The sequence below is a fragment of the Corythoichthys intestinalis genome, chromosome 11, assembly GCF_030265065.1.
Source record: "Corythoichthys intestinalis isolate RoL2023-P3 chromosome 11, ASM3026506v1, whole genome shotgun sequence".
NCBI classification, from domain to species: Eukaryota; Metazoa; Chordata; class Actinopteri; order Syngnathiformes; family Syngnathidae; genus Corythoichthys; species Corythoichthys intestinalis.
The window spans coordinates 57,095,261-57,123,192 of NC_080405.1; the positions used below are offsets into that span (position 1 = coordinate 57,095,261).

At 41.5% G+C, this 27,932-nt stretch overlaps 1 protein-coding gene across 1 annotated transcript; it reads left to right on the forward strand.

The window, feature by feature from the left end:
• Positions 1 to 7,139: 7,139 nt before the first annotated feature.
• On the forward strand, positions 7,140 to 27,091 carry b4galt1l (DP-Gal:betaGlcNAc beta 1,4- galactosyltransferase, polypeptide 1, like). The gene is made up of 6 exons (XM_057851081.1): positions 7,140 to 7,711; positions 14,880 to 15,115; positions 19,220 to 19,407; positions 19,605 to 19,727; positions 21,387 to 21,491; positions 21,567 to 27,091. The coding sequence occupies exons 1-6, from the start codon at positions 7,447 to 7,449 to the stop codon at positions 21,694 to 21,696; spliced, it is 1,047 nt and encodes a 348-aa protein (XP_057707064.1). The 5' UTR covers positions 7,140 to 7,446; the 3' UTR covers positions 21,697 to 27,091.
• The last annotated feature ends 841 nt before the right edge of the window (positions 27,092 to 27,932 follow it).

The following is a 27,932-nucleotide window of genomic DNA, read 5'->3' on the forward strand; positions in this document are numbered from 1 at the left end:
CGAACACGGGGACGGATTGCTTCGTGTGGCGCGGCTCAGATCTTGGCTTTTGGCCTTACGGCTCGCATGCTCCCCTGCCAAGCCGGACGCACCGTGCGGTGCGGGTACGAGTTCTGACCTGGAAAATGGGGACGGATCTTGTTGTGCAGCGCAGCTCCATTCTGGGCTTTTGGCTTAGCAGCTAGCGCGTTCGCCTGCCAAGGTGGACTCGACATGCCGTGCGAGTACGAGTCCTGACCTGGAAAAGGGGGACGGATCACGTCGCACAGCTCCATGCAGACCACATTGGTGCCGTGACCCGGATCGGTAAATGGTAAATAATGTTATACTTATATAGCGTAGTGAGGGTTCTCAGGGGGTGAATGTAACAGGTGCGTACAGGTCCGTTGTGTGCGTTGCATGTGAAACCTCCCTCCAGATGCCATCCAGAGAGCATGGAATAAGTTCAGAGACCACATTAGAAAAAACTGTATTTCATAGCTAATCTGTTCCCACACTTTAGTTATCTCTTTCCACATTTTTTGTTTTCCAGTCACATATATCGTGAGGAAATTTGGCAGTTCTAGAATTTTTCTGACATGATCGTGGGCCACATATCGTCACAGTATCGAACCACGGGTTACTCGTATCTTTCCATCCCTACACTTGGCAGCGGTGATTCACTCTACATGTGCACGTAGTCTCTGTAGGACTCTCAGGTTGCTGACATTTTCCATTTTTGCGCACATAAAGTATAATAATAATATTAGTGGGTGTGACAGAGCAAGGGTCCGTTGACTGCCACTGCCAGCCTCCTATTAATACCCCCCCTTCTTCCAGGGAATCCGAGAAGCGGCGGAGACCTTCAGTTTACACAGCTGAGGTGCATGTGGCGCAAACCCTCCATTCTCTCCATTTCCCCTCCTTTCCCCATGCTCTTCATTTTCCTATCTCCCTGCTACTGGCTCTTTCACAATCTTCTATTCCCTTCAAACTTTTGCATTTCTTTCAAACCTTCGTTCCTGGACCCTTTTGCAACGCCATCCGCGATGTAAGACAGATTTCAGCAGATTATTAAGAAACTGCAGGGAGGATCGACTCTTTCTAATACAGTCATGTCTGCCAAGGTCATCAAAATAGTCTCCGAGTGACACCTACACTCATGTGCAGACAAAAACACTATGACAAGATAGTACGTCTGGTAACCATATGTGAAGATCAGTCGGCGACTAGCCTCAACTTTCTTCACTTGGTGTTTAACGCCCTCTAGTGTATTTTTAGTATTATTGCTAAAAATCCTAAATCATGAGAAGAAGGGTCACAGGGTTCGTTCATTGTTTTGTATTGCAGTATGTGGATTACGTTATTGTTTGAATGAGTGACAATGGTTTGATAAGACTTTCATAAGACTGTCTTAACATGACACTGTCATTAGCATGAATGAATGAATATGCTCCAAGATAACTGGAGACTTCCTTGTTTGAGTATCGTCACACCAAGGGCATAGGTTTGGTCTCAACATTGGTAGGGACATATAACAGCATGATCTGCATCATAGACTTCATTACTATTGATGTGTCACTTCGTCATTCTTAATGCCTTATCAGAGGGGGGCCGAGCTTCATTTAGTAATAGCTGAAGACGGCACACGCTCATGTCGGGTTTAAGCTTGGATTTACTTACGATTAGATTTAACTACAAAAGCTGTACCGCATACAAACGGAAAGGATTGTCTCAGGAGTGATGTGTTCGAGGATTCAAGGTAAATATTATATTTTTCGTACCATGCATGCGTGATTGGAGCATTTTTTTCGTAACTGACTAGCCTCATAGTTTACTTTTAACCAAGAATCGAGACTATTTTACGTCCATATCTATGAAGAATTTGGGGATTTAAGCATTTGTTCACAAGAATTTTTGCCAGAAATTCTCCTTTTACGCCAGGCCGCCGCTCACCTCATCCGCTAACAGAGTAGCATTGTACTTCCACAATATACTGTACGTAAAATGAACGCTAACTTCACGGTTTCTTTGCTTTTAGCCAAGAGTCGAGACTGTTTTATGTCCATATCTATGAAGAATTCAGGGTTTTAAGCATTTATTCACAAGAACTTTCACCAGAAATTCTCCTTTTACGCCAGGTGGCTGTTAGCCTCATTCGCTAACAGAGTAGCATTGTTCTTCGACAATATATGTAAAATGAACGCTAACTGCACAGTTTGTTTGCTTTCAACCAAGAATCAAGATTGTTTTATGTCCATATCTATGAAGAATTCAGGGATTTAAGCATTTATTCACAAGAACCTTTGCCAGAAATTCTCCTTTTACGCCAGGTGGCTGTTAGCCTCATTCGCTAACAGAGTAGCATTGTACTTCCACAATATACTGTACGTAAAATGAACGCTAACTTCACGGTTTCTTTGCTTTTAGCCAAGAGTCGAGACTGTTTTATGTCCATATCTATGAAGAATTCGGGGATTTAAGCATTTTTTTCACAAGAATTTTCGCCAGAAAATCTCCTTTTCAGCCAGGCTGCCGCTAGCCTCATTCGCTAACAGAGTAGCATTGTACTTCCACAATATACGTAAAATAAACGCTAACGGCACGGTTTCTTTGCTTTTAGCCAAGAATCGAGACTGTTTTATGTCCATATCTATGAAGAATTCAGGAATTTAAGCATTTATTCACAAGAACTTTTGCCAGAAATTCTCCTTTTACGCCAGGTGGCTGCTAGCCTCATTTGCTAACAGAGTAGCATTGTTCTTCGACAATATACGTAAAATGAACGCTAACTGCACAGTTTGTTTGCTTTCAACCAAGAATCAAGATTGTTTTACGTCCATAGCGATGAAGAATTCAGGGATTTAAGCATTTTTTTCACAAGAATTTTCGCCAGAAAAGCTCCTTTTACGCCAGGCGGCCGCTAGCCTCATTTGTTAACACTAGCCACATAGTTTACTTTTAACCAAGAATCGAGACTATTTTACGTCCATATCTATGAAGAATTTGGGGATTTAAGCATTTGTTCACAAGAATTTTTGCCAGAAATTCTCATTTTACGCCAGGCCGCCGCTAGCCTCATTCGCTAACAGAGTAGCATTGTACTTCCACAATATACGTAAAATAAACGCTAACTGCAGGGATAAATGCTTAACTCAGGGATTTAAGCATTTATTCACAAGAAATAAGTATGATGTATAATAATAAGGGGTGCACATAAGTGGTCCGCATGCGTACTGGACGTAGACAAACGCGCTGGCCCTCAACGGTTTCCATACGCTTTTGCGTACCGATGGCTGACCACTGTATTTGCGGCGGACACGAGAAAATAACTTCCCAAAATGTCGAAGAGGCAGGCCACACTGAGTAATTACTTCCGTGTTCCGCCACCCCTGTCAAAAGACTGACAGACGACAGAGACGTCACCGGAGCTACCGAAAAAAAGGACTTTTGCTGAAAAGTAGCTACAGGAGGTACCATGGCTAGAAGCAAATGATGCTCGCACGGAAATGCGTTACAAAATGTGCCGTGAGAATCCCAATGTCGCCGATAAGAGCAGCGCATTTTATGTAGGGTCAAAGGATTTCAGCCATCCAAACTTTGAAAAGCACGAAAAAAAACAGAATGTGGCAATTAAGCAAACTGTCGAAGTCAGACAAGTGGCGGAATAGCGCGGAATAAAGGTAATGAACAGCGACGTGCATTGACAAACGTGTTTTTGCTCGCATTTTACAAAGCTAAACATGCACGTTCAATGAGGTCTTATGAGGAGGACATCCCACTTTTAAAAAGGCTTGGAGTTAATGTGGGAGCCGCATAATGCCCTTTATTTTGAATTGGTGCTTATATGTTTATTTCTTTACATTTCACTTCAAAGTAATGGCAATTTTGTTGTGCCAGTTGATGTTAATCAAGCATTAATTGTTAATATAATTAATTAAAGTTAATTGGCTCTAAGTAAAGCTTGTCATAAATTTATCGCATCAGGCGGGTCGGCTCTCAAGCTCAATGAGGACCAAGTCACATCTCCAGGTCCTCCTCTGAGAACCTGGGCAAAAAAAATTATATGCACCCCTGATAATAATGTATAATGATGTTTTGGGGCTGTCATTGGGCAACGCGGACTTTCAACTCCCTCCGCAGATTTTCTATGGGGTTGAGACCTGGAGACTGGCTAGGTCACTCCAGGACCTTGAAATGCTTCTTATGAAGCCACTCCTTTGTTGCCCTGGCTGTGTGTTTGGGATCATTGTCATGCTGAAAGACCCATCTTCAATGCCCTTTGCTGACGGAAGGAGATTTTCAGTCAAAATCTCTCGATACATGGCCCCATTCATTCTTTCCTTTACACAGATCAGTCGTCCTGGTCCCTTTGCAGAAAAACAGCCCCAAAGCATGATGTTTCCACCCCCATGCTTCACAGTGGATATGGTGCAATTCAATATTCTTTTTCCTCCAAACAAGAGAACCTGTGTTTCTCCCAAAAAGTTCTATTTTGGTTTCATCTGACCATAACACATTCTCCCAGTCCTCTTCTGGATCATCCAAATGCTCTCTAGCGAACCGCAGACGGTCCTGGACGTGTACTTTCTTCAGCAGGGGGACATATCAGGCAGTGCAGGATTTGAGCCCCTGGCGGCGCATTGTGTTACTGATAGTAGCCTTTGTTACTGTGGTCCCACTTCTCTGTAGGTCATTCACTTGGTCCCCCCGTTTGGTTCTGGGATTTTTGCTCACCGTTCTTGTTATCATTTTGACGCCACGGGGTGAGGAGGGTGTTGAAAGTCTGTGTTGCCCAACGACAGCCCCAAAACATCACTGCTCTAGAGGAGATCTGCATGGAGGAATGGGCCAAAATACCAGCAACGGTGTGTGAAAAGCTTGTGAAGAGTTACAGAAAACGTTTGGCCTCCATTATTTCCAACAAAGGGTATATAACAAAGTATTGAGATGAACTTTTGGTATGGACCAAATACTTATTTTCCACCGTGATTTGCAAATAAATTCTTTAAAAATCAAACAATGTGATTTTCTGGGGTTTTTTCCCCACATTCATTCTCTCATGGTTGAGGTTTACCCGTGTTGACAATTACAGGCCTCTCTAATATTTTCAAGTGGGAGAACTTGCGCAATTAGTGGTTGACTAAATACTTATTTGCCCCACTGTAGGTTCCTGTTTTGGCTTCAGGTCGGTAGCAGCTTTGCTTTTGAAAATATTAGAAGTTTTTGAAAATAGGCCCCCTACAGATCGGCCCCGTTTCCCGTGTCATGTCAATAGGTTATGAAGTCTATGGGGTGCTAATACTTTTGTCCGGCCCATTTTTGGAGTTTTGTGTAAAATGACAATGATTGATGATTTTTTTCCCCCCATTCTCTTTTGTGTTTTTTCATTGCAAGCAAAATCAGTGACGATATTACTACCAAAGCATTTGTAATGGCAATCATTTTCTGGGAGAAATCGAGCATTATCATAGGCAGAGTTTGACTTTTGGGGTAGGGGGGGCACAACATGTTGATGACCCCGAAACGCAGTGCCAGTAATAGAATTAACTTACCAGAATATTTATAATAATAGGTTGACAATGAGCGTTTTTGTTTCCCATCATTCTTGAGGGGAAATCCAAATCAGGCTGCCGGTGTCGTGCCAATGTAGTTACCCCAGTCAAAAATTGAAGCTACTTTTTTGATTGAAGTAATGTTAATTTGTGTTCGGGCCAAATTTTGGCTAGGACATTTTTGTCCTTATTATTCAATCAAAGAATAAGTTGCTTCAAAAAATTTATTTTCAAAAAGAAAAATCACTTCAATCAAAAAAAAATAAAAATTTCAATCACAGAAAAAGTTTCTGAATGTGAAAAAATATTTGAGATTAAGAAATCTGCATTTGAACACTTGATTTTTCATTGAAAATGTTTTCTTTGATTGAAGCAATCTTTTTGGTGTTTGGGCCATATTATGGGTAGGACATTTGTGTCTAAATCATTCAATCCCCCAAAAAAGTTGCTTCAATAAACAAAAAACATTTCAATCAAAGAAAAAAATCATTTGAAAGATAAAACTGCCCTCCCCTATTTTTTATTTATTTTATTTTATTTGTAAATTATATGCAAAGCAAATGACCGTCTAAGTTCCTGGTCACATTATCTGTTCGAAAAACAATTTTGACCCATTACAAAATGCTTTTTGTAGGGCTGTCAAAATGATCGTGTTAACGGGCGGTAATTTTTTTTTTTTTTTTAATTAATCACATTAAAATATTTGACGCAATTAACGCACATGCCCCGCTCAAACAGATTAAAACGACAGCAGAGTGTAATGTCCACTTGTGACTTGTTTTTTGGTGTTTGGCCCCCTCTGCTGGCGCTTGGGTCCAACTGATTTTATGGCTTTCAGCACCATGAGTGAGCATTGTGTAATTATTGACATCAGCAATGGCGAGCTAGTAGTTTATTTTTTGATTGAAAATTTTACAAATTTTAATAAAATGAAAACATTAAGAGAGGTTTTAATATAAAATTTCTATAACTTGTACTTACATTTATCTTTTAAGAACTACAAGTCTTTCTATCCATGGATTGCTTTAAGAGAATGTTAATAATGTTAATGCCATCTTGTTGAATTATAGTTATAATAAACTAATACAGTACTTATGTACCGTATGTTGAATGTATATATCCGTCTTGTGTCTTGTTTTTCAATTCCAACGATAATTTACAGAAAAATATGGCATATTTTAGAGATGGTTTGAATCACGATTAATTAATTTTTAAGCTGAAATTAACTTGATTAAAAATTTTTAATTGTTTGACAGCTCTATTTTTCTGTTCATTTCATTCATTTTTGTTGCAGTTTTATTGCTTAACAACTTTCATATACAGGCCTACAGGAAAGTCAATTACACGCAATGACACTTTTCCAGGGGGACACCCACCGGTGGGGGGGGGGGGGGCTGCCCCCCAAACCCCCCTTAAAATCCGCTTATGAGCATTATGTGACAGAATTGCAGGGGTGCCAATACTTTTGGCCAGCAGTGTATGAGCTGATGAAAAACAGTGGCACTGAGAGAAAACAAAAATTCAATAACCCGATTTTAACCGCCCACCATTTACTCTCTCTTATTTTGAAAGGGAGGAGCGGAAACGCAAAGGTGGGTGCAGTCGTCTGACTTGTGGGAAGTTGAAGAAAGTTCGCTGACTTTTGGGACACTTTGTAAGGTCGCGAGTTGTCGTTTTGGCCGCGTGGCACAGTTCCGCCGACGGTTCGGACGGGGTTTTCCCCCTTTTTTTCCTGAGTACGCGTGCGACCTCCGCGGGCGAGCGGACGGAAGAGGCCGTCGTGGGGGCTAATAAAGGTAGCCGCGAGAAAGCCAGCGGCCGTCGACGGTGACGGCGCTCGATAGCGGTCGCTCGGATGGAGCCCGCCCGAGATAAACTCTAGCAGAGGAAAGTTTTGGACGGTAACGTCAGCATGGCGACGGCGACGTCACAGTCGCTCAACTTCAACTTCCTGCACCGCTTGTGCAAGCTGGTGGTCGTGCTCTGCTTCCTGCACATCTCCGTCACGCTCTTCTACTACGTCCGCTCTCTGGACATCCGCTCCGCCTTCGTCCGCAACCAGCAGCAGCAGCAGAACCGGAAAGACGGCAACGCCACCGAGCATCTGGGTAACGGTACCGAGACGCCAGTAACTCCCAAAAGCTGGAAGAAGTGCCCTGAAACTTCTCCTCTGCTGGGTCAGACATTTTTTTCATTTTGCTCTTGCGCAACTTGTTCTTGAATTTAATACCGCTTTGCTTGATTTGACGTTTTTATCTAGTTTGCTCATAAAGTTCATAACCTATTGACATGACATGGGAAACGGGGCCCGAATCTTAGGAGGCCTATTTTCAAAAACTTCAAATTGAACCGACCTAAAATTTAAAAAATGAAACTACCTTAGCCATACGGTCCTTTTAAAAAGATTAGCAGGGCCGGCCCAGGCCATTTGGGGGCCCTAAGCAAAATAATGCCAAGGGGCCCATATTTTTGGCAAACCATTTCATCACAGTGTACTGTGAAATCCATACATGCAATCCAACCCCTACTTCCATATTTTGTATATTAATCAGATTTTTTGTTTCACTGCTCCAGAAGGATAAATTCTCTTCGACATATTCGTGCATCTATTTTCCAAGCAAGTTTGCGCACCAATCATCGCAAAGCAGGTTCAACGTCACTGCCCAGGTTGCCAGATTGTAATGACAAGAAAATTGATGTTTGCATAGATAAATGGCAATGTGCGCCACATTATTCACGATGCTCTATTAAAAATGTATAAAAAGAGGTTGCCAGATTGGGGGCCCCCTCGTGGTCAGGGGCCCTAAGCAGCTGTATAGTCAGCGTATAGGCTGGGCCGGCCTTGAAGATTAGCATATTGTGAAAAAGTTCATTATTTTCTGTAATGTACTGATAAACATTAGACTTTCATATATTTTAGATTCCTTACAACTAAAGTAATTCAAGCCTTTATTTTTGGTGATTTTGGCAAAAAAGTCAAGAAAAAAAAAAAATCCCCATCTCAAAAAATTAGGCCTGTAATTGTCAACATGGGCAAACTTCAGCCTTGAGAGACAGAATGTTGGGGGGGGGGGCAGAAAATCACATTGTTTGATTTTTAAAGAATTTATTTCCAAATTAGAGTGGAAAATAAGTATTTGGTCAATACCAAAAGTTCATCTCAATACTTTGTTATGTACCCTTTGTTGGCAATAACGGAGGCCAAACGTTTTCTGTAACTCTTCACAAGCTTTTCACACACCGTTGCTGGTATTTTGGCCCATTCCTCCATGCAGATCTCTTCTAGAGCAGTGATGTTTTGGGGCTGTCATTGGGCAACACGGACTTTCAACTCCCTTTTCTATGGGGTTGAGATCTGGAGACTGGCTAGGCCACTCCAGGACCTTGAAATGCTTCTTACGAAGCCACTCCTTTGTTGCCCCGGCTGTGTGTTTGGGATCATTGTCATGCTGAAAGACCCAGCCACGTCTCATCTTCAATGCCCTCGCTGAAGGAAGGAGATATTCACTCAAAATCTCTCGATACGTGGCCCCATTCATTCTTTACTTTACACAGATCAGTCATCCTGGTCCCTTTGCAGAAAAACTGCCCCAAAGCATGATGTTTCCACCCCCATGCTTCACAGTGGGTATGGTGTTCTTCGGATGCAATTCAGTATTCTTCCTCCTCCAAACACGAGAACCTGTGTTTCTACTAGGGCTGCCAAATGATTAAATTTTTTAAACAAGTTAATTACAGCTTAAAAATGAATTAATCGTAATTAATCGCAATTCAAACCATCTATAAAATATGCCATATTTTTCTGTAAATTCTTGTTGGAATGGAAGGATAAGACACAAGATGGATATATACATTCAACATACAGTACATAAGTACTGTATTTGTTTATTATAACAATAAATCAACAAGATGGCATTAACATTATTAACATTCTGTTAAAGCGATCCATGGATAGAAAGACTAGTTCTTAAAGATAAATGTTAGTACAAGTTATAAAAATTTTATATTAAACCCCTCTTAATGTTTTCGTTTTAATAAAATTTGTCAAATTTTCAATCAAAAAATAAACTAGTAGCCCGCCATTGTTGATGTCAATAATTACACAATGTTTATGGGTGCTTAAGGCCATAAAATCAGTCGCACCCAAGCGCCAGCAGAGGGCGACAAAACTCCAAAAAACTCACAAGTAATAAGTTGGCATTGCGCTGTGTTGTCATTTTAATCTGTTTGAGCAGGGCATGTGCGTTAATGGCGTACCGCAAGCAACACGTCACTTCCGCTCATTAATATTCATGACATTAGCTACCGTTGCTAACCGAGGACAAGCCATCGTTTGTCCCTAATAGGAAATGAATGGAACTCGTGTACGAAGGAGACGTTTACAGCGCTAAACCTACCAATTCTCTCCGAAAATGATGTGCCTGGTGCCAAATTGACTGGCATAGATGTGGAAGAACATAAAAATATTCAGTTAAAGAGATGGCTTTAGTGTCGAAGGCTGAAAAAGACGAAAAAAACGAGCCGACCTAAGCATAGCTTTAGCTTTTTTATCGACGCGACTGACAATGACATTCTCCCGTTTCAACAAGCTATCCTTTACTATCAGCCCTGTCTTTCTTACATATCCTCTGGTTGTCCTACGTCTCTTACCGTTCTTGGGGGTAATTTAGTTAGCTTTGTGTAGCGATCGCAAATGCTACTCAGTGACAGCCAACGAACACTTTTATTTTTTCATTGATAACACATCTTAATCCTATAATTTATTTACACTCCCCCCTTACTAAAGTTGTTTTTTTATATATATATATATATATATATATATAACAGAAACGGTAACAGTGGCAGTCAGATACCATTATAATTCTTTTCAGGTCATTCATTGTCAGACAGAAGCAGTACGGCACAACGTTCCGCTAAAAAAAATAAGTTAAAAATATAAAAATGGCTTACCTCATTGTCCTCTGAAAGACCATGCCAACCCAACATAATGTTTACTGCATATGAAACGTGAATGGATTCGCCGAGCTGGTGTTAAAGTCCGCGCAAGTTGATTCGGTCTTCACATTTTTTCCTCCCGAGTTTTTGGTTTCCGGGAACGTATGAAGAAAACATCCTTCATGGTCGTAATGTCTAGAGTCGTTTCTACAAGTTCCAAAAAAGCAATGCGTGATCGGCATGTTGGTTTTTGAAAGATTACCGAGGGCGGGTCTATAATGTCCCACTTCGGCTTTACTTCCGCTTTACGATGCGACGTCACGGTCTAAAAATAGCCTGCGTGCGGTACGCCATTGCGTCAAATATTTTAACGTGATTAATTTTTTAAAAAAATTACCGCCCGTTAAAGCGATCATTTTGACAGCCCTAATTTCTACCAAAAAAAATTCTATTTTGGTTTCATCTAACCATAACACATTCTTCCAGTCCTCTTCTGGATCATCCAAATGCTCTCTAGAGAACCGTAGACGGGCCTGGACGTGTGCTTTCTTCAGCAGGGGGACACGTCTGGCAGTGCAGGATTTAAGTCCCTGTCGGCGCATTGTGTTACTGATAGTAGCCTTTGTTACTGTGGTCCCAGCTTTCTGTAGGTCATTCACTATGTCCCCCCGTGTGGTTCTGGGATTTTTGCTCACCGTTCTTGTTATCATTTTGACGCCACGGGGTGAGATCTTGCATGGAGCCCCAGATCGAGGGAGATTATGGGTGCTCTTGTATGTCTTCCATTTTCTAATAATTGCTGTTGATTTCTTTACACCAAGCATTTTACCTATTGCAGATTCCAGCCTGGTGCAGGTCTATAATTTTGTCTCTGGTGTCCTTCGACAGCTCTTTGGTCTTGGCCATAGTGGAGTTTGGAGTGTGACTGACTGAGGTTGTGGACAGGTGTCTTTTATACCGATAATGAGTTAAAACAGGTGCCATTAATACAGGTAACGAGTGGAGCCTCGTTAGACCACGTTAGACCTCTTTGACAGCCAGAAATCTTGCTTGTTTGTAGGTGACCAAATACTTATTTTCCACTCTAGTTTGGAAATAAATTCTTTCAAAATCAAACAATGTAATTTTCTGTTGGTTTTTTTCCACATTCTGTCTTTTGTGGTTGAGGTTGTTGACAATTACAGGCCTCTCTGTAATCTTTTCAAGTAGGAGAACTTGCACAATTGGTGGTTGACTAAATACTTATTTGCCCCACTTTATAAATATTGAGAAACTATTTTATAAATAAATATATTGTACAGAAAGTAATTATGGAACATTTTTGGTTTGTGGTGTGCCGCAAGATTTTTTCCTATGTAAAAATGTGCCGTGACTCAAAAAAAGTTGAAAAACACTGCTCCAGAAACTGCTCATTGAAAGTGAAAGTGAAACTCTCAAGCTCACAGCTTTGTCTCTGACAGGTCAGCTTCGCGATACGTTCAGGTACAGCAAAAAACGTCCGCCACATTAGAACCCGATTTGTTACATTATTACAGGAATTATTATTACGATTTTTTTATTTCAAATTTATTTGTTTTGCTATGTGTAATTGCAAATTGAGGTCCACTAGTCATATTTACCAACATTGGCTAGAATTTACGCAAAATTTTGGATTTACGGTTGCGCAAACATGAGAACTGTAACCTAATCAAAGTTCACATCAAAAACTTTTAATTCATTTTTCTAAATATTGATTCAGCAAAAATGCATAGTTTTGAGTCTGTGAGTAGTCAGAGAGGTCCACTACTAATTTTCACCAACCTTAGCCAGTACTTATTGAGATTTGTGGATTTACAGTTGCACAAACATGAGAACTGTAACCTAATCTAAATTCACATATAGGAGTTTTAAGTCAAATTTTCTAAATAGTCAAGTGGTACAGCCAAAATGCATAGTTTTGAGTTTGTGAGTAGCCAGAGAGGTCCACTACTAATATTTACCAACCTTGGCCAGAATCTATTCAGATGTGTGGATTTACAGTTGCAAAAACATGAGAACTGTCACTTAATCAAAGTTCACATGCAGGACTTTTAATTTATTTTTCTTAATATTGGTATAGCAAAAAGGCATAGTTTTGAGTTTGTGAGTAGTCAGAGAGGTCAACCACTAATATTCACATATGCTAACCAGTACTTATTCAGATTTGTGGATTTACAGTTGCACAAACATGAGAACTGTAACTTAATCAACGTTTACATACGGGACTTTTAATTAATTTTTCTAAATATTGGTTCAGGCAAAATGCAAATTTTTGAGTTTTTGAGTAGTCAGAGTGGTACCCTAGTAATATTTACAAATATTGGACAGAATTTACTCAGAATTTTGGATTTACAGTTGCACAAACATGAGAACTGTAACCTAATCAAAGTTCATATATGGGACTTTTAATGCATTTTTTTAAAAATATTGGTACACCACAAATGCATAGTTTTGAGTTTGTGGGTGGTCAGAGAGGTCCACTACTATTTACCAACTTTGGTCAGAATTTATTCAGAATTTTGGATTTACAGTTGCACAAACATGAGGACTGTAACCTAATCAAAGTTCACATGGAGGAATTTTAATTCAAAATTTCTAAATATTGGTACAGCAAAAATGCATAGTTTTGAGTTTGTGAGTAGTCAGAAAGGTCCAGTACTAATATTTGTCAACGTTAACCAGTACTATTCAGATTTATGGATTTACAGCTGCACAAACATGAGAACTGAAACCTAATCAAAGTTCACATGCAGGACTTTTAATTCAAATTTTATAAATATTGGTTCAGCAAAAATGCATAGTTTTGAGTTTCTGAGTGGTCAGAGAGGTCTGCTACTAATTTTAACCAACCTTAGTCTGTATTTATTCAGATTTGTGGATTTACAGTTGCACAAACATGACAACTGTAACCTAAACTAAGTTCACATGTAGGACTTTTAATTCAAATTTTCTAAATAGTCAAGTGGTAAAGCTAAAATGCATAGTTTTGAGTTTGTGAGTAGTCAGAGAGGTCCACTACTAATATTCACATATGGTAACCAGTACTTATTCAGATTTGTGGATTTACAGTTGCACAAACATGAGAACTGTAACCTAATCAAAGTTCACATGTATGACTTTTAATTCAAAATTTCTAAATATTGGTACAGTAAAAATGCATAGTTTTGAGTTTGTGAGTAGTCAGAGAGGTCCACTACTAATATTCCCATATGCTAACCAGTACTTATTCAGATTTGTGGATTTACAGTTGCACAAACATGAGAACTGTAACCTAATCAAAGTTCATATACGGGACTTTTAATTCAAAATTTCTAAATATTGGTACAGCAAAAATGCATAGTTTTGAGTTTGTGAGTAGTCAGAGAGGTCCACTACTAATATTCACATAGGCTAACCAGTACTTATTCAGATTTGTGGATTTACAGTTGCACAAACATGAGAACTGTAACCTAATCAAAGTTCACATGCAGGACTTTAAATTCAAATTCTCTAAATATTGGTTCAGCAAAAATGCATAGTTTTGAGTTTCTGAGGAGTCAGAGAGGTCCACTACTAATATTCCCATATGGTAACCAGTACTTATTCAGATTTGTGGATTTACAGTTGCACAAACATGAACTGTAACCTAATCAAAGTTGACATGTATGACTTTTAATTCAAGATTTCTAAATATTGGTACAGCAAAAAATGCTTAGTTTTGAGTTTGTGAGTAGTCAGAGAAGTCCACTAGTAATATTTACCAAGCCTGGGCAGAATTTACTCAAAATTTTGGATTTATGGTTGCACAAACATGAGAACTGTAACCTAATCAAAGTTCACGTACGGGACTTTCATTTTTCTAAATATTGGTACAGCAAAAATGCATAGTTTTGAGGATGGAAGTAGTCAGGGAGGTTGACTGTTAATATTCACTAACGCTAGTCAGTACTTATTCAGATTTGTGGATGTACAGTTCAACAAAAATGAGAACTAACCTACCATCTACTAGTCAAACAACCTGTTGCTCATGGGAATCTCATAAGAAGCCTCGAAAGCTCTACGATCAAAGGCGCAAATGTGTAAATCATCGTTAAACTAGGAGCCCAGTTTGAAGTGTGTTGTGCCAACTCATTCATTGTGTAAGTGAGAGGCTGTTCTCAATAGTGTGAGCGTCAAAGCGTGAGTGAATTTGAGTGGACTCACTCAATGAAGCATTTAGTCAAGACAAGCATTTTTCTATGTTATGTTAAAAATAATTCACATTTTGAAGGCGGCACTGTGAGACAGTGGTTAGCATGTCCACCTCACAGTTCTGTGACCATGGGTGAAATTCCGGCTCCGGCTTTCCTGTGTGGAGTTTCTATCTCTTCTGCCATGACTTGGAATGAGTTTTTCGTCGTTCGTCTTTGCCAGTGGGTCCCCTACGGGTGGAGTTCAACATTCCGGTGAGCTTGGAGCGGGTGGCGCAGGAGAACCCGCACATCCGGCCCGGCGGTCGCTACAAGCCCTCCGACTGCGAAGCCCTGCAGAAGGTGGCCCTGATCATCCCGTTCCGCAATCGAGAACAGCACCTCAAGTACTGGCTCTACTACCTGCACCCTATCCTGCAGCGGCAACAGCTGGACTACGGCGTCTACGTGATCAACCAGGTACGTACCCGAATGGCCAATTTTCTCCCCGTCGATCGAGCTTCTCGGCATAGTTAGTTTTGTCAACGATGAGGATTAGGCGTGTGACAAAATATTGAAATAGTGATACAGTGGTATTAAAAAATATCCAAACCCTTTGGAATTTCTCGCATTTCTGCATAAAATCACCATCAAATGTGATCTGATCTTTGTCAAAATCACACAGATGAAAAAACAGTGTCTGCTTTAACTAAAACCACCCAAACATTTATAGGTTTTCATATTTTAATCAGGATAGTATGCAAACAATGACAGAAGGGGAAAAATAGCAAGTGAACCATCACATTTAATATTTTGTGTCCCCCCCTTTGGCAGCAGTAACTACAGCCAAACGCTTCATGTAGCTGCAAATCAGTCTGGCACATCGATCAGGACTAATCTTGGCCCATTCTTCTCTACAAAACTGTAGTTCAGTCAGATTCCTGGGATGAGTCATTGTCTTTAGGTCATGCCACAGCATCTCAATGGGGTTGAAGTCTGGACTTTAACTTGGCTACTCCAGAACGTGTATTTTGTTCTCCTGAAACCATTCTGAAGTTGATTTACTTCTGCGTTTTGGATCATTGTCTTGTTGCAGCATCCATCTTCTTTTTAGCTTCAACTGTCAAACAGACGGCCTCAGGTTTTTCTGCAAAACTTATGAATTCATTCTTCCATTAATGATTGCAAGTTGTCCAGGCCCTGAGGAAGCAAAACAGCCCCAAATCATGATGCCTTCTCCACCATGCTTCACAGTGGGGATGAGGTGTTGATGTTGGTGAGCCGTTCCATTTTTCCTCCACAGACGACGTTGTGTCTTACTCCCAAACAATTCAACTTTGGTTTTATCAGTCCACAAAATATTTTGCCAAAACGTCCGTGGCGTGGCCAAGTGCCTTTTTGCGAACATTAAACGACCAACAATGTTTTTTTAGACAGAAATGGCTTCCTCCGTGGAGTCCTCCCATGAACACCATTCTTTGCCATAGTTTTACATATAGTTGATGTGTGCACAGATATATTGGACTGTGCCAATGATTTCTCAAAGTCTTTAGCTGACACTATAGGGTTCTTTTTTACCTCTCAGAGTATTCAGCGTCATCTTTTTTTGGTCATTGTTGTCGATTGATGAACATCTAGACGTTTATAGATGGTTTTGTGTCCTTTCCAGCTTTATAGAAATCAACAATCCTTGATCGCAGGTCTTCAGACAGCTCGTACGACCGAGCCATGATGCACATCAGACAATGCTTCTCATTCTTACCAGGTGTGTGCTTTATAGTGGGCAGGGCAGCTTTAAACCACTCATTAGTGATTGGGCACACACCTGACTTAAATTGTTTGGTAAAAATTGTTTTCAATTGCTCTTTAAGCCTCCTTAGACAGAGGATTCACTTACTTGTTTTCCCCCCTTCTGTCATTGTTCGCATGCTATCCTCATTAAAATATGAAAACCTATAAATGTTTGGATGGTTTTAGTTAAAGCAGACACTGTTTTTTTTATCTGTGTGATTTTGACAAAGATCAGATCACATTAGATGGTAATTTCATGCAGAAATGTGAAAAATTCCAAAAGGTTCAGATACGTTTTCATACCACTGTATGCTCCCGTCAAGAATCGATACATCATTTTAAAAAGGTGCCACTTAGGGCTGTAACTGTAAAATTCTGGAGTGGCTTCCTTTTCAGTCACCAAAATCAACAGGAATTCCCCGATAAGAAGAGGGAGAATAAAACAAAGCGAGACCTTGAATGAGATCGGCGGTATACGGACACACCCTCTTTGCATGCGAACCGTCGGCGGTGTATCACATTGCATGCAAAACATTGTTCTCCAAATGCCCTCCCAGGTGACACAAATAGTTCGTCGACAATGCTCTTTCGTGTGTGTTATTGAATGTGCGAAAATCAGACAAGCACATTGTTAAAAGTTCGCGTCTGCCGCCTGTTTTGTTCCGTTTTGCCACTTTTTTTCTTTCCTCCTCTCCCTTTCTCTTAAATGCTTGCATTCAAACAGCATACTTTAGACCAGGGGTGTCCAAACTACGGCCCGTAGCAACTAATCAAAATATCACGGAAGTTCAGCCTACACTACAAAAACACACCTCCTTAAAATTAGTTAAATTTCCTATGTTTTCAGAGCAAATGATCAGCCAGTGCTACGTTTCTGAAATAAGAAAAATAGCTAGCTAAAAATAAGCTTCACAGACTATTTTAAGCAATACATTAGTTTAGTTAATCTTTAAAAAAGCTTTGAAATGTCAGCGGCCAGCTAGCTAGTGGCGGCAGCCAGCTAGCTTGCACCAGCGGCTAGTGGCTGTGGCAGTCTGGCTAGCACCGGCAGCTGGCTATTGCTTTAGCCTTTTAAGGTGTTTACTGAGTGATGCTTACACTGTTAATGTAATTTGTAGCATTAGCTTTAGCATGGCGAGCATCATCTTCAACTCTCACTTGTTTACATTGTGATGGCCAGCTAGCTAGCTAACCAGCTGGCCACATCGGCCAGCTAGCTAGTGGTGGCTAGCGGCGGCTGCCGGCTGGCTAGCGGTGGGCGGCGGCCGGCTGGCTAGCGGCTAGTGGCTGTTGCAGTCTGGCTAGCGCCGGCAGCTGGCTGTTGCTTTAGCCTTTTAAGGTGTTTACTGAGTGATGCTTACACTGTTAATGTAATTTGTAGCATTAGCTTTAGCATGGCGAGCAAACCTTCAACTCTCACTTGTTTACATTGTGATGGCCAGCTAGCTAATGGGGGCTAGCGGCGCTTCCGCCGCTAACCACCTGGCCACACCGGCCAGCTAGCTAGTGGCGGCTAGCTGCGGCGGCCGGCTGGTTAGCGGCTAGCGGCGGCGGCCGGCTGGTTAGTGTCTAGCGCCGGCAGCCGGCTGGTTAGCGCCTAGCGCCGGCGGCCAGCTACCTAGTGGCGACTGCTGGCGGCGGCCGGCTGGCTAACGGCGGCGGTTGCCAGCTACTAGCTGTTGCTTTAGCCTTTTAAGATGTTTACTGAGTGATGCTTACACTCTTAATGTAATTTGTAGCATTAGCTTTAGCATGGCGAGCATCATGTTCAACTCTCACTTGTATATATCGTGACGGCCAGGCCAGCTAGCTAGTGGCGGCCAGTGGCGGCGGCCAGCTGGTTAGCCGTGGCTACCGGTGGTGGCTAGCTGGCTAGCAGCGGCAGCTAGCGGCGTTTGCCAATGGCTAGTGACGGCTAGGAGTGGCAGCCAGCTGCCTAGTTGCTGTGAACATCTGGCTAGCACCAGCAGCTAGCTGTTGCTTAAGCCTTTTAAGGTGTTTACTGATTAATCCTTACATTCTAAATGTAACTTGTGGCATTAGCTTTAGCATAGCGAGCATCATTTTCAACTTTCACTTGTTTACATCGTGACGGCCAGCTAGCTAGTGGGGGCTAGCGGCGGCGGCCAGATGGCAAGCGGCGGTTGCCAGATGGCTAGCGGTGGCAGCTAGCGCCGGCGGCTAGCGGCTGTGACCATCTGGCTAGCACCGGCTAGCTGTTGCTTTAGCCTTTTAAGGTGTTTACTGAATGATCCTTACATTCTACATGTAACTTGTAGCATTAGCTTTACCATGGCGAGCATCATCTTTAACTCTCACTTGTTTACAGCTCATCCTGACGGGTTTAATTATTTGAAAATATTTTGTCTTACTGAGTAATCATAAAAAGTCCTGCGTTCTTTGGTTTGCTAGCAATTGACAGAATTATTCAAGTCTCAGGTCATCATTGTAAATTTGAAGCTGTTGAAGCAATATTTTAAAAATTGCTGTTCATAATCTAAGTGCTTTTAAAAAAAAATATCGGCTTACAAAATCGGCAATCGGCTGAAAATTTTTTTAGTTATCGCCAATCCTTGACTGACCGTTAACACTGTTAAGGAAGATCACGGGAGGTTGTCTCCTTGAAAAGTAGATTTTGGAGCAAACAAATAGCACCACTTGTGTAAGTTGAAGGCTCGACTCTGGGTGGAAATGCATCGCTCAACTGGCCGCGACTCCAGATGGTTTAACGGCCAGCAGGTGGCAGAAAAGTGGGCTATTCGTGAGTGACCAAGAACGTGCGCGTGTCGACAGGACGGAGACGAGACCTTCAACCGGGCCAAACTCTTGAACGTGGGCTACGCCGAGGCGCTGAAGGATTACGACTACGAGTGTTTCGTATTCAGCGACGTGGACTTGATCCCCATGGACGATCGCAACATCTACAAGTGCTTCAGCCAGCCGAGACACCTCTCCGTTAGCATGGACAAGTTTGGCTTCAGGTCAGAATTGCCGCCGCCAACTCTCTTGTTTTTTTTTTCTCGAACTCATTAATCGCCATTGACGACGCGAGACGTCTAACGCCATCAATGGCGTTGGAAGAAACTTTCCCACCATGTACTGGTTTCTTTACCATTACCCAAACCCAGGTTCTGCTGGATTGCGTAAATTTAACACTAAACTAACTGCGCGTGCACAGGTTGCCTTACAATCAGTACTTTGGCGGCGTATCATCCATGAGCAAGGAACAGTACCTGAGGATCAACGGCTTCCCCAACAATTATTGGGGATGGGGCGGCGAGGATGACGACATCTTCAACAGGTAAGCTAGCCTCGCGCTTGTTGGTCCTTTCCTTCTTTCCGTCCTTCCTCGTGGCGCAAACCTAATTCCAACTCTTTTAAAAACTCAGTTAGAACTAGAGTTGCTCATTATTTGATAGACAGTGAGAACCAAAAGTGGTATTTGCCTTGTGGCATTTTTTTGCCATGTGGCATTTTTGTGCCATGTGGCAAAATTGATTTTGGCATGTGGCTTTTTTTTTACCATGTGCCAAAATGGATTTTTGTGCCATGTGGCAAAATTGATTTTGCCATGTGGCAATTGTGGCATTTTTTTTGCCGTGGGGCATTTTTGTGCCATGTGGCAAAATTGATTTTGCCATGTGGCAAAATTGACTTTGGTTTGTATCATTTTTTGGGGGGTTTTATGGCAGTTTTGCAGGCCATGCATGTCCAAATTTACCATTAATTTTAAATGGCAGAAAAACATGTGGCTGTGATTTTTTGACCATACACTTTACATCACAGCGCATTGACATTCGACGGAAACCCGAGTCAGGCTATGCCATTGACGGCTATGCACGTCCAAATTTTCCTATAATTTTAAATGGCAAAAAACATGTGTGGCTGTGATTTTTTTTGACCATACACTTTAAATTAGAGCGTATTGACATTCAACTGGCAACCAAGTCAGGCTATGCCATTGACGGCTATGCACATAATAAAAAAATGCTGCATGGCAAAATCCGTTTTCCCACATGGCAAAAAAAATGCCACATGGCAAAATTCAGTTTTGCCGCATGGCAAAAAAAATGCCCCATGGCAAAATCCATTTTGCCACATGGCAAAAAAATGCCACGTGGCAAAATCAATTTTGCCACATGGCAAAAAAATGCTCCATGGCAAAATCCATTTTGCCACATGGCAAAAAAATGCCACATGGCAAAATCCGTTTTGCCACATGGCAAAAAAAATGCTGCATGGCAATTTTGCCACATGGCAAAAAAAATGCCCCATGGCAAAATCCATTTTGCCACATGGCAAAATCCATTTTTGCCACATGGCAATTTTGCCACATGGCAAAAAAAAATGCCCCATGGCAAAATCCATTTTGCCACATGGCAAAATCCATTTTTGCCACATGGCAAAAAAAATGCCCCATGGCAAAATCCATTTTGCCACATGGCAAAAAATGCTCCGTGGCAAAATCAATTTTGCCACATGGCAAAAAAATGCCCCATGGCAAAAAATGCCACATGGCAAAATCCATTTTGCAACAGATCAAAAAAATGCCCCATGGCAAAAAATGCCACATGGCAAAATCCATTTTGCCACATGGCAAAAAATGCCCGTGGCAAAATCAGTTTTGCCACATGGCAAAAAAAATGCCCCGTGGCAAAATCAGTTTTGCCACATGGCAAAAAAAATGCCACGTGGCAAAATCAATTTTGCCACATAGCAAAAAAAATGCCACGTGGCAAAATCAATTTTGCCACATAGCAAAAAAAATGCCCAATGGCAAAATCAATTTTGCCACATGGCAAAAAAAATGCCCCATGGCAAAATCAGTTTTGCCTCCAGGCAAAAAAAATGCCACGACTCGAAAAGCTATCGCTAGCCTGTGAAATTGCAGCAAGTCAAGTCAAACTTTCTCCCGATAACAACCAGAGGCCCTCGTCTGATCGTGTGTTCGTTCGTGCAGGCTGGCGTCCAAAGGAATGTCTATCTCCAGGCCCAGCGGCGAAGTGGGAAAATGCCGGATGATTCGGCACGAGAGGGACAAGCAGAACGAACCCAACCCTCAGAGGTACCCATGTCTCTCGCTAGCTTAGCATACGTGGATGTTTCCGGTCCTTTGACCCGTGAGTTGTTTCGGCGGCAGGTTCAACCGCATCGCTCACACTCGGGAGACCATGAACAAGGACGGCATCCGCTCTCTGTCCTACAAGCTGGTTTCCAAGGAAGCTCTGGCGCTCTACACCAAGATCACGGTGGACATCGGGAAACCCTGAGAAGGCTCGATTCCCAGGCTCGAGCTAATCGCACTTCAACATTGACTTTGAATGGAAAACCCGTCGCGCGGCAAAGAAAAAGCGCGTCCGGTTTGAACGCATCCTTAGGAAACAATGACGGAGTATTAGGGCCACATAAAATAGGCTTCCAGAAAAAAATGGTCCTATTACGAGATCGAAGTGGACGACTTTATCGTCATAATATTACTTTTTTCATAATACATAGTCACGTAGGAATACGACTTTTGTTTTTCTCTTAATGTTATGACCTAAACATATCATATCTCATAACAAATCTCGTAATACTACTTTTTTTCACATCATATTATGTCCTGGGGCGGAGCTTAGGGGGGGTGCCCGTTTTGACTCATCGCCCCTGGGCCCTGTGCCCTGTTCACATTTGTTCCGCCACTGATTATGACTTAAATCTCAAAATATTACAATTTTAATCCGGTAATATTACCAAGTATGACTTCAATCTCGTAATATGATGACTTCATTCTCCTCGCCCTATTTTTTTTTTTTTTCTTTCTTGTGGCCCTAATCGTCCGTCGTCATCGGAAAGGACTCAATCCGTGGCGATTCAAGCGTACAGAGCCCCTAAAGGGACATCGACATAAATTAAATAAATTTAAGCAATGTGGTGCGCACCACAAACAATGTGGTGAACATTAGCATCATATAACATTTAAGCTATTGGACTTTTGCTATGCAAGTTAGCCAATTGTTGTTGAACGCGGTCTAGAAACTATCTGGTAAACATTAGCATTATATAGCATTTAAGCTATCGGACTTTTGCAATGCAAGTCAGCTAATTGTTGCATTTTTGGCTAACTTGCATAGCAAAAGTCTGATAGCCAATTTTTGTAAATATTGGAATTATATAGCATTTAAGCTAACTTGCATAGCAAGTCTGCTTGCTCAAATGCTATATAATGCTAGTTTTTACAGCAGTTGGCTAACTTGCATAGCAGAAATCCTATTGCATAAATGCTATATAATGCTAATGTTTACCAGATAGTTTCTAGACCGCGTTCAACCATAATTGGCTAACATGCATAGCAAAAGTCCAATAGCTTAAATGTTATATAAAGTTAATGTTTACCGGATAGTTTCTAGTACACGTTCAAGTTAGCCAATTGTTGTAAACATTAGCATTATGTAGCATTTAAGCTATCGGACTTTTGCTATGCAAGTTAGCCAAATGTTGTAAACATTAGCATAGCAGCCAATTGTTGCAATTGGTTAACTTGCACAGCAAACGTCCAATAGCTTAAATGCTATATAATGCTAATGTTTTCAACAATTGGCCTACTTGCATAGCAAAAGTCTGATAGCTTAGATGCTATGTTCACCGGATAGTTTCTAGTACGGGTTCAAGTTAGCCAATCGTGGTAAACATTAGCATTATATAGCATTTAAGCTATTGGACTTTTGCTGTGCAAGTTAGCCAATAGTTGCATTGTTGCAATTGGCTAACTTGCATAGCAAACGTCCGATATCTTAAATGCTATATAATGCTAATGTTTACCAGATAGTTTCTAGTACACGTTCAAGTTAGCCAATTGTTGTAAACATTATCTTAAATGTTATTTAATGCTCTCGGACTGTTACTATGCAAGTTAGGCACTTGTTGTAAACATTAGAATTATATCGCATTTAAGCTAGTGGATTTATTGCTTGCTAGTGGACAATTGTTTTAACAATAAACAATTGTTTTAATGTTGCAATTGGCTAACTTGCATAGCAAAAGTCCACAACTTGCATAGCAAAAGTCCACTAGCTTAAATGCTATACAATGCTAATGTTTACAACAAGTGCCTAACTTGCATAGATACTAGCTTAAATGCTATACAATGCTAATGTTTACAACAAGTGCCTAACTTGCATAGATACTTTTGCTATGCAAGTTAGCCACTTGTTGTATTGTTGCATTTGGCTAACCTTCATAGCAAAAGTCTGCTAGCTTAAATGCTATGTATTGTTAATGTTTACCAGATAGTTTCTACTACGCGTTCAAGTAAGCCAATTGTTGTAAAAATTAGCATTATACAGCATTTAAGCTAGCGGACGTTTGCTATGCAAGTTAGCCAATAGTTGCATTGTTGTAATTGGCTAACTTGCATAGCAAACGTCCGCTAACTTAAATGCTATATGCTAATTTTAAAACAATTGGCTGATTTTCTTTGCAAAAGTCCGATAGCTTAATGCCGTATAATGCTAATGTTTCCAAGAATTGGCTAACTTGCACAGTAAAAGTCCGCTATCTTAAATGCTATATAATGCTAATGTTTACCAGATGGTTTTTGGTGTGCAATGGAAACTATCTGGTAAACATTAGCATTGTTGCAATTGGAAAATCTGCATTGTAAAAGTCTGCTAATTTAAATGCTATATAATGCTAATGTTTTCAACAATTGGCTAACTTGCATAGCAAAAGTCCGAAACCTTAAAAGCTATATAATGCTAATGTTTACGAGCTAGCTTCTGATGCGCCCCAGATTGTCTAAATTTATTTTATTTCTGTCGATGTCCCTTTAGGTTCTCCGTACTAGCACATCGAACGCCTTTCGATTTCATTCCAACTGCTGTCATCGCTGGAAACCTTTTGCATACTGTTCTTCGAACAAATCTCTCGCGACGGAGAAACTGGACGAGCCCAATGGTCCAAGGCGCCAACAATCAGTTTGGGGGTGGGATGGGAAACTCGTGACGACTGATTGTCAAGCGCAGTTCAGCTTTAATCACTTTGACCTGTGTGTGTGCGTGCATGTTGGGGGTGATTGACTTCCAACATTATTGATCAGCTTTAATCAATACGTGAGTGCCTTTTTAAGTGTCCTTCTGACCAACGCGTGTCTTTCAAGTGTCCTTAACTCATTTCCTGCCGTTGAAGGCAATCAGAGGTCGGTAGCATGTACAAAAATTGGACTCGTGTAAGAGTAGTGTTGCTTCAAAATAAGATTACTCAGGTAGTTATCAAAGGTTTAAAAAAACAAAAAAAAAAAGTGTTCGTTTAAAAGAATACTCAAGTTATGAGTAACTTTGTGAGTAACTGCTTACGATGGCTGGTATTTTTTGATAACACTTTATGTGTTCATAAGACTGTCATAAGACCATTATAATTATGACATGACATTGTTATGAGCGTGAATGAAATCTTATGACGGATGTCATGAAGTGTCATACTTTAAAAGATGTCACTAACTCTATTTATGTCCAGTCCGCATCTTTTCCATTCATTTATAAGTGACATCATTTGCTGGATGACACTTCATGACATCTGTCATAAGCTAGCTAGTGGCAGTGGCTAGCTAGCTAGCTAGCGGTGACGGCTAGGGTCGGCGATCTGCTAGCTAGCGGCAGCCAGCTAGCTAGTTAGCAGCGCCTGCCATCTAGCTAGCGGCAGCGACCAGCTAGCTAGCGGTGACAGTTAGCATCGATGACCAGCTAGCTATCAGCAGTGGCCCACTAGCGGTGACGGCTAGGGTCGGCAATCAGCTAGCTAGCAGCAGTGGCTAGCTAGTAAGCAGCGGCTGCCAGCTAACTAGCAGCAGTGGCCCACTAGCTTGTGGCAGCTAGCGGGAGCCAGCTAGCTAGCGGTGACGGCTAGCATCAATGACCAGCTAGCTAGCAGCAGTGGCCCACTAGCTTGTGGCAGCTAGCGGGAGCCAGCTAGCTAGCTGTGACGACTAGCATCGATAACCAGCTCGCTAGTGGCAGTGGCCAACTAGCTAGTGGCAGCTGGCGGCAGCCAGCTAGCTAGCAGTGACGGCGATCAGCTAGCAAGAGGCAGTGGCCCACTAGCTACTGGCAGCTAACGGCGGCAGCCGGCTAGCAGCGTCAGGCTAGCGGCTGCTAATGTCGGCCGGCAGCTAGTGGCTAGCTATTGTTAATATAATTGACATTAATTTTTACTTTTTTTAATCGTGGAGGACCTTGGGGTTTTTTTTTCATGAAAAAAGGTTGAAAAACACAGATCCAGAAAAAGAAAAAATATAAAATACGAAATACGAAACAAAATCTCAGTAAAAACAATTCAACTTTTGCAGTTCATTGTTTTTGGGTCAAGACTAAAGTTTTCAAGTTTCGATATGTAAAAAGTACCATTGATTTTTAAATTTTTTTTTTAATTTTGTATAACCAAACTTGAAAACCAGTTAATTTTGACCCGAACTAAATACAAGATTTAAAACGATCATATCTCCGGTTTTCCATGGCCAAATAAAAAATGGGAGAGTTTGAAATCCAAGTAATGTTGACTTTGTCAAAATTTTATTTTGATAGCAATTTAAAGATGCCATGTAATTGAACACGCTGGCGTGACCCTAGGACTGAAACCAAATGCAAGCTTGTGCGTGGTCATGTGACTGTATCGTTACTAGGGATGTCCCGATCCGATCACTTGATCGGAAATTGCGATCGGGTAAAAAAACATAGGGTTTTTAATTTTTTTTAAAAATGTTTTTCTGCTTCATGCTCATACAGCGCCACACCCTTCCTAATGCTTAGCATTGAAGCCAAACTGTCCATTGCAGCTTGTTTGGTACTTAAATTTAACGATGATTGAGAGGTTTGTAGCTTTGATCTTGCCAGAGAAGCTTGGTAGCGCTACGGTTATAGGCACAAATGTGTCAATTAGAGGTGCAAAAATCGATTTAATTAGCAAATTAATCGACAACTATTTTGATGACCAATTGGTTGCATAATATGGTCATGAAATATAGTATGGTATAATACAGTTCACATACATGAAGTTGTGCTGAGAAAAAAAAATACCATCTTTTTTCTTTAAATCAGACATAGTAAGCAGTGACTCACAATGTTACTCATGACGAGTATTCTTTTCAACGAATACTTGTACTTGAGTACATTTTAATGCTACTCTTACTTGAGTCAAATTTTCAGCTACTATACCGAACTCTGACATCTAGCGCTGTCGATGGCACTGAAAGATGAGCAACAAATGCTGATTTTTAACTGTCTGCCAATGACGGCAATAGACGTTCAATCCATTCGAGGCGGGAGGACGGCATCGAAATGAACATTCCTCGGTCGGACGCCGCGCAACTGGACGTTTATCACCGACGACAGCATGGAAAAAGATCCCGGTTAACGGCGGCGATCGTCGACCGGCTCAGATAATCGTTTCTCGATTCATCGACTTGAATTTTGTGCCTTTGGAGATGAATCTCAAGAGTGACTGAATATTTTCACAATCATTGCACTTTTCTTTTATGGTCAAAATCTTGCTGTTCTTTGAAAAGAATGTGACTCATTTTGCAAAATGAAAGATAATCACTTTCTGTAGATTTGTAACTTTGGAGCTTTATTTGACAAAACCTTTATAAAAACAACAGTGGCTTGAAAATAAAATGGATTAGTCGCTTTTATTAGTGACGGAGCTCGCCGAGCGCGTTAGCTAGTTAGCGATGGTAAGCTAGTGAAGACAAGTTTCCTCTAGTTTGGATCAATATCCAAGTTTGGCTCAGAGCTAACTGGAGATGCTTAACTTGGTAAGTTTATAGCAGTGTTTTCCAACCACTGTGCCGAAGAACCATCCACTTTCACCTAATTGATGTCAAAATGTTTTTGGAAAATGAATCTGCGAACGCACAAATTCCGATGTCTGTGCTGTCCGATGGTCGGTAATCATGCAATACCTTTCCTTGTCAGTGGTTGTCAATAGGTAAGTAATTACTTTGTCGTGGTGCGGAAGAGGTAAGTGTGGCACTGTGGGCTAGCTAGCGGCAGCGGCTAGGGGCAGCGGCCAGCTAGTTAGCTAGCGAGCAGCAGCTAGAGGTGGTGGCTAGCAGCAATGGTCAGCTAGCTAGTGGCGGCTAGCGGCAGCCAGCTAATTAACGGCAGTGGACGGTTAGCTAGCGGCAGCAGACCGCTGGTAGTGTTCAGCTAGCTAGCTGGCAGTGTCTGCTAGCTAGCTAGCGATGGCCACTAGCTAGTGGTGGCTGCTAGCTAGCTAACGGCAGCTAGAGGTGGTGGCTAGCTAGCTAACTAACGGCGGCAGACAGCTAGCTAGCGGCAGCTAGCGGCAGCAGCCGGCTAGTAGTGTCCAGCTAGCGGCCCCGGGTAGCAGCTAGCTAGTGGAGGCTAGCAGCAGCCAGCTGGGTAGTGGCAAGCTAGCCGGATAGCTAGCCAGCTAGCTAGCTAGCGTTGGCTGCTTGCTGGCTAGCGGCAGCTAGCTAGTGTTGGCTAGCAGCAGCAAGCTAACTAGTGAC